At 45.3% G+C, this 12450-nt stretch overlaps 2 protein-coding genes across 3 annotated transcripts in view; one reads left to right on the top strand and one right to left on the bottom strand.

Annotated features, from left to right (window-relative positions):
* Positions 1-3522, top strand: part of CDCA7L (cell division cycle associated 7 like) — a 28410-nt gene extending 24888 nt beyond the window's left edge. For both annotated transcript variants that reach the window (XM_081146696.1, XM_081146697.1), the window contains exons 8-10: positions 489-638; positions 1587-1723; positions 2082-3522. In XM_081146696.1, the coding sequence (XP_081002822.1) occupies positions 489-638; positions 1587-1723; positions 2082-2112 (318 nt within the window). In that variant the 3' untranslated portion in view covers positions 2113-3522. The remainder of the gene's footprint in view (positions 1-488; positions 639-1586; positions 1724-2081) is intronic.
* Positions 2625-12450, bottom strand: part of DNAH11 (dynein axonemal heavy chain 11) — a gene marked incomplete at its 5' end in the record, with an annotated part of 204199 nt that continues 194373 nt past the window's right edge. Inside the window, 6 exons of the mRNA XM_081146983.1 lie at positions 2625-3428; positions 4273-4413; positions 4941-5053; positions 7747-7862; positions 7936-8118; positions 10349-10591. Of these exons, the coding sequence (XP_081003109.1) occupies positions 3181-3428; positions 4273-4413; positions 4941-5053; positions 7747-7862; positions 7936-8118; positions 10349-10591 (1044 nt within the window). The 3' untranslated portion in view covers positions 2625-3180. The remainder of the gene's footprint in view (positions 3429-4272; positions 4414-4940; positions 5054-7746; positions 7863-7935; positions 8119-10348; positions 10592-12450) is intronic.

Raw genomic sequence — 12450 nt, 5'->3', positions numbered from 1 at the left:
TCTTTTAACTGGTGGTTTAGAGGGAAGCTTTTGTGGTGGTCTGAACATTTTTTTAGATAGTGGTACACCTGTCTTAAGGTAGTATTAAAATGTTTTTAATTGCCAATATTTTAAAACCAGGAGATTTTTATACCAAGAGTATCCAGATCACCAGGTTGGAGCTGAGTGATGCTGCCCGGGGCTCATTGCCATTGTCACCTGTCGCCCCTCCTGGGCTCTGCCCCTCCTGCTTTCCCTCGTGTGCCTCTGATCATTTCATTTCTTCAGGCTCCCTGCTCAGTCTCATCTACCCTAATATGCTTCTCTGGCCCCAGAACTAAAAGTGCTCACAGGCTAGTGAGGGTGCCATGGTTTGTACCAGAGGAAAAAATGCTGCTCGACTCTTAGGAGCAGTGCATCCTTGTGCACTTAGGACTGCCTGACAGCATGGCCTCGCGGGCATCACCCTGTAAATCCGTGTTCAGCCACTCACCGCCTTCTCCCCTCAGGGTAACACGTGCCATCAGTGTCGGCAGAAGACCATTGACACCAAGACGGTGTGTCGGAACCAGAGCTGCGGCGGGGTGCGGGGACAGTTTTGTGGGCCCTGCCTGCGGAATCGCTACGGGGAGGATGTGAGATCAGCGCTGCTGGACCCGGTAGGAGCAGCGTGCGCATTGTTCATGAATTGTCTTGGCAAAGGGGAGCCTACAGTGGGGCTCCCTGGGCCCTTTGTTGGGGGCCAGTAGCTGTAAGCTCCCTAGGGCTCTCACCCCTCTCCTCTCTGCATCTTAAGACACGAAGAGAAATGAAGAATAGGGTTTCCTTCTGGAAAGGGAGCAAGCTGACCAATGGATAGGACGGGAGACGAGACTGCGTCGGGTTTTCTAGGGTCAGCTGAGCTTTCTTAGAGTTACCTGGTTCATCCAGGTGAATCTCTGTGCTTTTCCTCCAGCAGCAAGATTTACCTTGGCTTTTCCTGGACCAGGGGCGACACAGTTTCTTTGTACCTGGCCCTGCTCTAAGGTTTTATATCTGTTAATGCTGTTTACTTTATTTCAGTTGTTACTAATTCATTTACCCTTATGAAGTAGGTATATAACCTCCCTGGGCCTCGGCTACCTTGAACCTGGACATCCTGTGCTCTTAACCTCTTAGACAGTCGTCAAGGGGGTGCACAGAGTCACTCAAGTTATATGACTTAACAACAGTCACAAATGGAAGTGTAAAAGTGATTGTCACACCCAGGTCTCACTGATCTTTTAGAAACCCTGTCCCTAAAAACAGGGCCGACTTTCTGGGTGTATAGTTGTACGGGGCCCTGCATTTGATCTAATACTTTGAAATTCTCCAAAATTCAGAACAGTTATCTACTAGTTATGTTAGCTGGTCCTGTCTAAAACTAGCATTTTTCAGTGTTTCTCCATGTGTGACGTCAGGTGATCAAGCTTTATGGGCCTTTTTGAAACCTGTGAGAGGAAGGAGAGATTAGATACCCCCCCCCCCCGTGGCACATACGGAAGGTAACAGGTGATTAGAGACTGGAGGAGAGGTCAGCTGAACCAGGCTTGCCCAGAACCTGCAGGTAACATGGGGATCTCTCCTAGGATTGGATGTGTCCTCCCTGCCGTGGGATCTGCAATTGTAGTTACTGTCGGAAGCGTGATGGCCGCTGTGCCACAGGGATCCTCATTCATCTGGCCAAGTTTTATGGTTATAATAATGTCAAGGAGTATCTGGAGAGGTAAGTCTCACAAATCAAAACAGAGGTTGGAATCCCAGGTCCAGCTGGCAGACCTGCCTCATTTCAAGCTGATTCTTACAAACCACCTTAAATGCCAGCTCTCTGGCATTGGAGAGGCTCAGGGCTGATATTTTCCCTATTAAGAAATTCCGGCCTTTGCTGGGATTTTCAAGTTGGGGCTGCCTGTACCCACAGTTTCCCCTTATTTTATAAAACAGACGTGAAGTATACAAGGCAGGCTGAGGGGAAGCTCTGAAGGCCAGAGGCAGCCCTGTCCCTACTGGGCTGAGAGGAGAGGTTTGGGAGATGTGGACACAGTTCCATCCCCTTGTCCTAACACATCCCGTCTCTTTCTCAGCTTACAAAAGCAGCTGGTAGAAGACAATTAACAGAAAGAAGGACCAGCCCACTCACCTTTGTGTACTCCAGCAAGACATGCCCTATGTACCATTTGTGCCTAAGATTCCTTACACTTGTGTTTTATAAAGAAATTCTTTTAGATCTAAATACTATTTTTTTTGTTAAGATTGTTTATATGCTTACAAAGATTTCTCAGGAAGACAGCTAAGCACCTCGAGGAATCTATATACATGTATACGCAGGACTGTTTGAATTGTTAAAAGTATCTGCAGGTGATTAAAAAGCACAGTTAAAGTTCAGGTAAGTTGCGGAGAAAACTGCAGAAGTAGCTCTTGCCTTGGACACTGTTTTATTGTACATGCTGCCTTGATCTTTTGCCTCCCCGGCAGTAACTCTAGGCCGTTTTTACAGGGTTAGATCCCTGTTAGTTTACCTTATCCTGACTGTAGTTCACACCACATAGTTTAACCTGCTCTAGGCGATTGGAAATTTATACTGAAGAATGCTCCCCTAAATTACAAAGTGCAATTAACCACAGAGTACTAGAGTTTTCTTTTTTATTAAAACTTGAATGAACAAAAAGTGGACTGTCATGTTACCCACACTGGAGGCCTCGGAGCGTATGCCTTTTCATTCAGGATTGCCTGGGGCCAGGTGCTTCTACATTTTAAAAGAATGTAAGAGCTAACTTTTATTTTAAAAAGATTGTTTTTAATATCTCCTAAGAACTAAAATCCCACTTACTGACCAGGAGTCTTCCAACCCCTTTGTTTTTGAAGTTGTATTTTCAATGGAACCTTGATGTGAACATGAGAGATACTGTTCTTTTTGTGTTGTGGGACGGGTACTGAAGAAAGCTAAAGATTAATGAACACATACATCCTGACTAGGTTTCCCGTATTTCTACATATGCCTCTTTCTCTTCCCCTTCTCCACTTCTTAAGGATGGTGTTTAAAAAAAGTTAATGCAGTTACTTAAAAGTTATAGAAGCTGGGATGTTTATGCCTCTGCGTAGAATAAGTTAACGTGCATGAGAACAGTGCAATGACAATGAAAGATCCTCACTGTGTTCCGGCCGGAGGAGTGCGAGCCCCGTCTACGCTTCCAGCAGCAGGGCCACGCCTGCCAGGACCCACTTGGCTGCCTTCTCTCTGCTCCTCAACCTGAAGGTCCAGATGTAGTTGGGGCCCCTCATTTTGGTTTTGTACACGGGGCACTCGTAGGTGTGTTTGGTCTCCTGTCTGTCCACGGGTATGGCTTTTGCAAAGATGACTGGCATCGCCGATGTCAGCTCCTTGAGGCGGGCTTCCACAATGGTTCCCGACTGGACGTCCCATCTCGCACCTACAGCAAACACACAAGAAAGTGCTGCATGGGTGGGGCTTGTTGGGACTGATCTTGTGTTGCAGGCAATAAATGTTCCGGTTTTGTCACGTTACAGTTTGTCGGTGACCTCCTTACTGAGCTAGCCCAGGACTGAGGGGGATGTTAAAATACCTGCTATTCAGGTGCCATGCACACGCGGTAAGCAGACCATTTCTCCCATGCTGAACACCTGAACTGTTATGAAAACAGATTCTGTAACAATCCAGGTACACGAAAACTACTTGCCCTGCCTTTAAAAACAATGCATTCAAATGCTTACGGAGAGTGTAAGAAGCCTCCAGTGCAGCACATTGTCTCCCCGCCGCAATTTATCTTACATCACCTGCTCTGTCTTTAACCACCTGAATTTGTGGCAGTTTGCGCTAGAGTGCATCCTGGCAAAGACAAGGACAGCATTTCTGAAAGTGTTCTTTAGGATAAGAGGAGATGTCCTACAGAACAAATCCATGGCCAAATAAATTTAGAAAACATTGCATATTTTCTCCAGCCCCTCCACCCCTTTAGAGATTTACAATATGCTTTGATTATATTGAAGAGCAAAATAATTTAAATTCAGTGCAGGTTTTAAATGATCCTGTGGTATTAAATTTGCCCATGGATCTAATGTTAAGTAAGAGACATCACTCCAAATGCCTTAAACTTTGGCTCACATTGGACATACATCCTGGTATTTAAATTTTTAAAAAGCAGGAAATGTAAATACTAATGTGAGTGAATGCTGAGAAACAGTAAACAAAGGGCAAATAATATCTTGAACCTGCTTAAGAAAGGTCCTTACAATGGACTCCAGGGGGTGTCTTACCTTCCATGAAGAGCCCATGCAGATACGCGCCTTCCCTCGGAGGATGGCCATAATCTTCCTTGGTTTTCTTGGTCACGTCAACTGTCAAGCACATTTTATCCAGTGGCCACTCGTTTTTCCGAGCCATGGTCTGCATGATTGCTGTGGGAGGAGAAGGGGCAGGAATTGAATAGCATAAAGTTGTATGTCAGGTTCCCAGGAGCCACTAGCAAGCTGAGCATGTACTGAGGCGTGCTCTGGCCCCCACGGTGTTTTCAGTTCCTGCGTATTTGCATGTGACCGCATCAGAGCAAGGATAGAAAACTGCGGCCTGCAGGACAACCTCGCAGCTCTGGGAGGTAAGCTTTCACTGGAGCAGCTGCGCGCATTTGGTTAGTGCTGTGTGAGGTCGCTGGGGCACTGCCATGGCAGAGTGGATCCCTTGTGGGAGAGGCTGTGTGGCCCTTGGCAGAAGATGTTTGCTTAAATGAACCACTTCCCATCTCACTTGGCTGCTCCTGGGCCTCCTCCCCTCGTTCTGCTCTTCTGCCCAGAGTGTCATTTACTGTCACTCGCACACCTTTTCCGTCATGGCTACTGCATGAGGCCTGGTGAGCAGGGCCGGGAAAGCCACTCACAGGTGCAGGTCTGAGGGGGTGGTGGGGTCGCTTGTGAGCAGCAGACCTTACCAGTCAAGAAGGACTGAGGGTTGAAGAGGCCAGAAAGCCACACCACAGCCGGAAGGGCGAGATCTTGTGTCCAGGTGTCCAGTTCTCGGCATCGCAAGAGGAGGTCGTTAAACCTGGTGAACAGAGAAGGTAGGAAGAAATAAGCTTGCTTGTTAGTCATGTAGAAGTCTCCCAGTGAGATTAACTAAGTAGATTCTGGGGAAGGGTGTGGGTAGAGAGGTACACCCCTGAGAACCAGTGAAGACATTACCTGATGATTTGCAGAATGTTCCTTTAGGGCTAGACTTTTTCCCATAGAGATTTCATATCTTAACTGTTACCATTAGGGACAAGAAACGGGAATATGGAAAGTTTGTCTCCATTATTCGACAACTAGCTCCTCCTAGTGCTGTGTGGTGACTATACACAGGTGATGTGTGTATGATCGGGGCTGACAGGAGCCAGCGTGGGACACAGAGGTGTGTACAGGGCACGTGGGAAGGCACAGGAGAGACCCACTACCTGGGGATGGGGAGGGGAGGCTGCGGAGACTGTTACTAGCCCAGAGTTGCTGGGAAAGGCAGGCAGTAGAGCATATGATAGTAGTCTTCCCACATGCAATAATTACCTGAAAGCAGGAAAGGTTATTATAAAGCGATTTTGCCTGTGGTTTGAGAAACTGCTGTTTTTACACAGGTCCTTGCACCTCAGCTGCAGTTACACAAGGTAGGTTCCTACCATCTGCAGTTTACGTCACAGATGCTAAGGACAAATGAACGTCTTTGATAAAATTAGGAGACACATGAAACCTTGAAATGAAGGTTTAAGGAATGTTAAAAACAGTGGGGAAATGGAGCACACAGAAGGTAGCCCAACATAAAAGCCAGCAAAACAGTTCTCCAGGGTGAGGGCCGCTCCAGCCAGCCCTGAAGTTTTCAGGGACCTGGTTTGGTTCGGAGTTAAAAAGGCAGCCGGGATGAATGAGGAAACATCCACAAACCCCGCTGCAGGGAAGGTCTGCCTGAGACCTGGGTCACCAGAAGGGAGATCCCTGCTCGCTTAGAACGCTGCCCTGTGCCCTGCCCCACACCACAAATCACTGATTTAGGGAAAAGATACTTGAAAATGGGTAACAGAAAAAAGGCAAAGAACAGGGAAAGCAAAGATGGATATGCTACAGTCAAACAACTTGAACAGGTTTTTAAAAACGAAGTGATTACTTATAAACAAGGTCATGGATTAGAAGTGATCAGGCAAGAAAAAGAAAATGGAGTTGGAATGTCTCAGAAGTGGGAAAAAACTAATAAAAGCGGAAGCAAAAAGTGGAGCAGCATAAGGTAGAATAATTTTAAAAAGCAAAAAAATTGAAATGGAAATAGTGAGAATAAGATGAAAGTTGAAACAATGTATTTACTAATACACTCCTAGGAAATCTGAATTTCTAGATTACAAACTTGAATCTGGATAACCCAGGCCATACTGAGCTTCAAGAAAATTTGGCAACAGAATAATCAAAACTATGATACATTTTTTTTTTTTTAGCCTACAGCACCTGGTATTCCCAGGCGATTTCCCATCCAAGTCCTAACCAGGCCTGACCCTGCTTAGCTTCCGAGATTAGATGAGATCAGGCGCGTTCAGGGTACTATGGCCATAGACTTAGGATATAACATAAACTGTGAAGATAGAGAATCCCCTAGTCGAGAAGAAACGTGAAGCCTTTTCTAGAAGGAAAACAGGTACGTCAGCTTCAAAGGCCTCCACAGCAGTACTGGATCAGAGAGGAGAAAAATGCTTACAATGCCCTCCAATAAGAGCATAAGAAAAGCACAGAAGAGCTACAGAAACAATAAAAGTACATCCCTGTCAGTAACTACTATAAATGTAAATGGATTAAGTGTTCCACTCAAAAGACAAATACATAAAGAAGAGCATTCAGTGGAGTGTTACTTGGCTGTAAAAAAGGAATGAACTCTTACCATTTGCGACAACATGGATAGACCTAGAGGGTGTTATACTAAGTGAAATAAGTCAGAGAAAGACAAATACCATATGATTTCACTTGTATGTGGAGTTTGAAAACCAGAATAAATGAAACAAAACAGATTCATACAAAGTACAGGTTGGTAGTTATAAAATAGCCACAAGGATGTAAAGTACAGCTTAGGAAAGATAGTCAACAATATATAGCATCAGGTGGATGCAAAACTTACCGGGGTGATCACTTCGTAAGTTATATAAATGTGTAACTACTATGCTGTACACCTGAAACTAATATAGAATGTCAACTGTAATTGAAAAATTTGAAAAAAATTAAACCACATGGAGAGCAACAGAGTTGAGAGATGGAGAGAGGCCAGATGCTGAAAACTAAGTCTGAGGCTGGAACTACCTTTGGGTTTTTCAGACATAAAGGCCAATAAATTCTGTTTTATTTTAAAAAATCAAAAAGAAAGAAAATCAGGGTACATGATGACATGAGAGAGAATTCAAATTGCCTCTCATGGCCATAACAACTCAATGAGGGAATTCTATTATCTGCATTTTTCAGGTGATAAAATGAGGAATTAGGTCAGGTATTTTGGAGATCAAACAGCTAATAAGTAAGAGGCAGAATTTGAATCTTGCTCAGACCTTGACTTTTAATTCATTTTTGCTTTCGAAGCAACACTCTAAGGAAACTCAAATGCAACTGGTGGTAGTTTGCACAGTTCATGAGCACAGTCACAGAGCAGTCTCTGTGGCTTCTATGGGCTGAATAATCACTCAGAACACTGCCTGCACCGAGGCAGATGAAGGCAGAGGGAGCCAGGACTGGGGGGCTTACCACTGGGCCAGGCCGTAGGTGGACGGATAAGCCAGTCTGCTCCAAGTGTCTGGCACCGTGTCGCAGCTCAGCGCGGACTGCTGGGCTTCCACCGCGGGAGATGACGCCAGCTCGCCCTTGCAGGGAGAAGAAGGGCCACCTCGTGACTCTTCCGAGGAGGGGAAGCCTGCTCTGCCCACTGCAGCTTACCTTCAAACCAAGGTCTAACTGCTCAAGTGACGCACGGATTTCCCGAAGGAGAACGTTCATTCTCTCGCATTCTTGGAAGCACACAAGGACATAGGGGCTTCTGTTTGCGGGTTTTTGCGTGATCTCTGCCATGTTGAACTCTTCTGGGAGTTTCTCCAAAATGTCATCCAAGACATTCTTAACCTTGAATCAGGAACACACAATATTTAGCTCCTTTCTACTTCATTTCATTTTTGGTCACAGTGACTATATCTTACTATTTTTTTAAGTTCCAGAATATATCATACAATGCCCAGAAATGCTTGCCAATGTGTTTAAAAGATGCCTCCCATTCCCCAGACGTGGGCCGAGTAGCACTGCCGAGCTCCCCAGCCACCTTCAGCAAAGCAGCCTCCTCCCTTCTTTTTTTTGTTTTTTTCTTAATCCTTACCAGAGGATATTTTTTCGATTGCTTTTTTCAGAGAGTGGAAGGGAGGAAGAGGGGGGAAAGAGAGAGAAACATCGATGTGAGACACACATGGACTGCTTGCCTCCAGCATGTGCCTTGACCAGGCGGTGGGGAGTAAGCCCACGACCCAGGTATGTGCCCTTGGCTGGGAATCGAACTCGAGACTCTCCAGTGTGGGCTGATGCTCTAACCACTGAGCAACTCCAGCCAGGGCTGCCTCCTCCCTTCCGATCCCATCAAGGAGGAGCTACTGTTTGCAGTTCATTTACTATTAGCATTTAGGGAATATAAGAACTGTCATCAGCTACATTTCATTTTTATGTAAAAATATGATCAGAGGAAGTAGAACCTCAACATTTAGATATATTACATTTTGTAATGTGTTTGAAAAGTCACACAAACCAAAGATGCCCTTTAAGCTTGAGCTAATTCTGGTGACTCCTACCCTGCCCTCTGACATACCCTAAAATTTTGGGAGCAATTTGGTTAACGTTTTCAACAAGGAATCCTCTGTGTTCTATAATTGTTGCCCTGAAGAAATAAAAGATTTATACGTTGGAAAAATGAATATGTACGTAATTCTCCAATGTGCATATTTATTCTATCTAAACAGTTTTACTGAGCTGTGGAAAACCAACAAATACCTACGATGGACAAAGGATTGAGTATTGGCTGCCTCCAGCCTCTTTCCCTGATTTCTCAGATTACTGCCTGTGGTGCTGACACCATGCTTGCAAGTTGCTTTAGCACCTGGCAGGTAAATGGTTGGGTTCTGAAATCTTGAACTCATTTACAGCAGCGGTGGACAGTATGAAACACAGTGTAGCAGAGAAGGTAGGTAAAAGAATGGCTTTTGGAATCAGCTGGAATTTGGTTTCCTTCACCGGCCCTTTCCAGCTGTTTGGCCTTGGGTGTCGCCTAGGCTGATCTCTGAAACGGATCCTGATCCCACTCAGAGCACTTTCTTTCGTGCCTTAGCACAAGCACCCGGTAGATGGTTGTTGCTACAATCTGTTTGCCTGTCTGGGCTGTTGAGGCATCTTTACCTCATTTGCTTTGCATTTTCTGGTTTAATGATCAGCTTCCTTGCTGGAAAGACTGAAATCCAAAAACTAGATGAAAACCTCGCCCACCTGTCCGTTCTTCACAGCTACAGCTTTTCCCAAATGGATGAATTTTTACCTTGTTCACCTGCTTTTTAAAAAATCCCACATTCACATAGGGAAGATGTTAGTATATAGGACGTAACAACTTACAACAAATTCTACAGTTTCTAAATTACAGACAAGTTTCTCAACAAATGGCCTTATGTCAAGAAACAACTGAAACATTTCAAGAAACAATACTGAAAGTTCCTGGCACCTTCCTACAATTAGATCTGGTGGTTAGTGTGTTAATATTATATCCTTTGCTCCAGCAATACACTTCTGAGTGTACTATGGGTGGAGACCTCTGGGAGTTACCTTTATCTATTGACAAAGGACTATACGAGAATGTTCATGGCTGTGAGATACATAATAGTGAAAAAACAAACAACCCAAACGTCCATCGTCCATAGGTTAAAGAAGTGTATATTCATATAGCAGGATACTAAACAAAATGAACGACTGGTCTGTGCACAGCACGGATGGATCCCACAAATGGAATGTGGGATGGAAGGAGCCAGACATTAGCGAGTAGAAGCTGTAAGGCTGCATGTATCTGAAGTTCAAAGCCAGCACAGCGAATCTATGGTGATAGAGGTAAGGAGAATAGGATTACCTTTGGGCGGGAGGCGGAGGGGCCTATTGACCCGGAAGGGGCATGAGTATTCTTCTGGAATACTGGAAATATTCTGTATTTTGATCTGGGTGGTTACGTGGGTGTATACAAAGGTAAAAACCCACCGAGTCGTACACTTAAGATGAGTGCACTGCCCCGTGTGTACGTTACACCCTGACAGCGAGGGAAAGAAAGAGCCTCTACCTTGTCTTCGGCGGACTGCTCCAGGCCCTCGCTGACGGGCGCCTTCCTGGGCTGCATCTCCAGCAGAGTCCTGAAGAGGGTGTTGGACGTGACCGTCAGGAACTCTATTTCAGCGTTGGGGTGGAGGCCGTACAGCGCTGGGCTTTCTGGAGGAAGCATCTCCTCTGTGTACTGGTGGTAGCCTGAATAATCCAGATTAGGAGGCGCTGCAAATCCTGGCGCCAGCATAAGTTCACCTTCAATCTTCAACCACAAAGGAGAAATCGGTTATTCCAAACTAAGTGGACACCCATCTTTGCTTTCGAAACACTCTGAGAACACTCTGGGAAGCACAGGGCCAAGACGCCCGGGAAAGATGCTTAACATCATTAGTCTCTAGGGAAATGCGACTCAAAACCACAATGGGATACACTTCACACCCACCAGGATGGCAAAGGTAAGAAATACAGACAATAGAAGTGCTGGCAGGGTGGACAGAATAGAATCCTCATATATTGCTGGAGGCTACAAAGTGGTGCAGCCACTTTGGAAAAACAGTTTCGCAGTTCCTTAAAATCTTAAACATAGAGTTACTACATGATCCAACACTTTCACTCCTAGGGACACACCCAAGGGGAAAGGAAATGTGTGTCCACACATTCACAGCATTATTCCTAACAGCCAAAAGTGGAAACAGCCCGAATGTCCATCAACCGATGAATGGACAAACAATGCAGCATTTCCTTACCACGGAATATTATTTGTCTATAAAAAGGAAATATTGATACATACTGTATCACCCAGATAAACCTTGAAAACATGCTAAGTGAAAGATACCAGATACAACAGGCCACATGTTGTATGATTCCATTTATATGACATGTCCGAATAGGCAAATCTAGAGAGACAGAAAGCAGATTAGCGGTTGCCGGGGGTTGGGGGGTGTTGGGGAGGACAGGACGGTGATCAACTGCTAATGGGTACAGGGTTTCTTTTGGGGGTAATGAAGATGCTCTGAAATAGACTGTAGAGATGGCTGCGCAACTGTGACTATACTGAAAACCTTTGGATTGTTCAACTTAAATTGGCGAATTTTAGGAGAAGTGAATTAAATCTCAATAAAGCTATTATAGCCCAGCCGGGCATGGCTCAGCGGTTAAGCATCGACCTAGGATCCAGGTGATCAGGGTTTGATTCCCGGTCAGGGCACATGCCCGGGTTGCAGGCTGCAGCCGATCAATGACTCTCCCATCATTGATGTTTCTATCTCTCTCTCTCCCTCTCCTTTCCTCTCTCTGAAATCAATAAAGATATATTATTAAAAAAAAAGAATATGGAATCGTGCTCAAGAAGAATGAGCCTCTGGACTTGAAGTCATCTTTGCAGAATCAGCGCCAGGCACAATTATTAGAAACTGGGAAAGCCAGCATCCTGTTGCTCTGCTCACTCTATGGGACTCCTGTCCTTTTTATAGTTCCCTCCCTGGTGTTTAGAGAAAGCCTTACCTCCCCTGCCGCCCCTCCAAGTGTTCCTGATTATGACAAGATGCTCCCAGGTCACTGTGAGTCTAAACAAGTGCACTTGCCCTTGGCCTTTGAGTAAAAAAATGCGACAGCCCCAATGTGCCGTGAGAGATTTTCAGAAATTACTCAAGGGTGAAGTACATCATCTTGGTGTCTTTAGAGCTGAAAAGTGCATTAGTGAATTTCTAGACAGTACCTTCATTTGACAAATGAATAAACTGAGACGCAGGGAGGTCCTGCACAAAGCTGGACAGTTAGTGGCAGAACCAGAACTCCGGTCTCCTGGATTGCCCAGTGCTGTTCTTGGCATCGCCCTGTGCCACCCACCATGCCCAGTACAGACATGGATCAGTGCTCTGGTGATCTGTGCCCCAATTCCGCCAAACAGATCAGCTCTCCAGGGTGCTGCAGAGGAAACCTGTGGGTTTTGGAGTCTGACTGAGTTCAACTCCCAACTTTGCCACTTGCCAACTGTCTGACCTCTCTGGGGTTTCTTTTTGATTACAAGGGAGAAAAATACCTACTTTGCAGGACTGTAGTGAAGGGAAAAATCACACACTTAACGGTGTAGAACTGACCCCTGGCACAGAACAGGTACTG

Source organism: Miniopterus schreibersii, assembly GCF_964146895.1.
Source record: "Miniopterus schreibersii genome assembly, chromosome: 9".
In the NCBI taxonomy this organism is placed as follows: Eukaryota; Metazoa; Chordata; class Mammalia; order Chiroptera; family Miniopteridae; genus Miniopterus; species Miniopterus schreibersii.
This window is presented reverse-complemented; position numbering and strand designations above follow the sequence as displayed.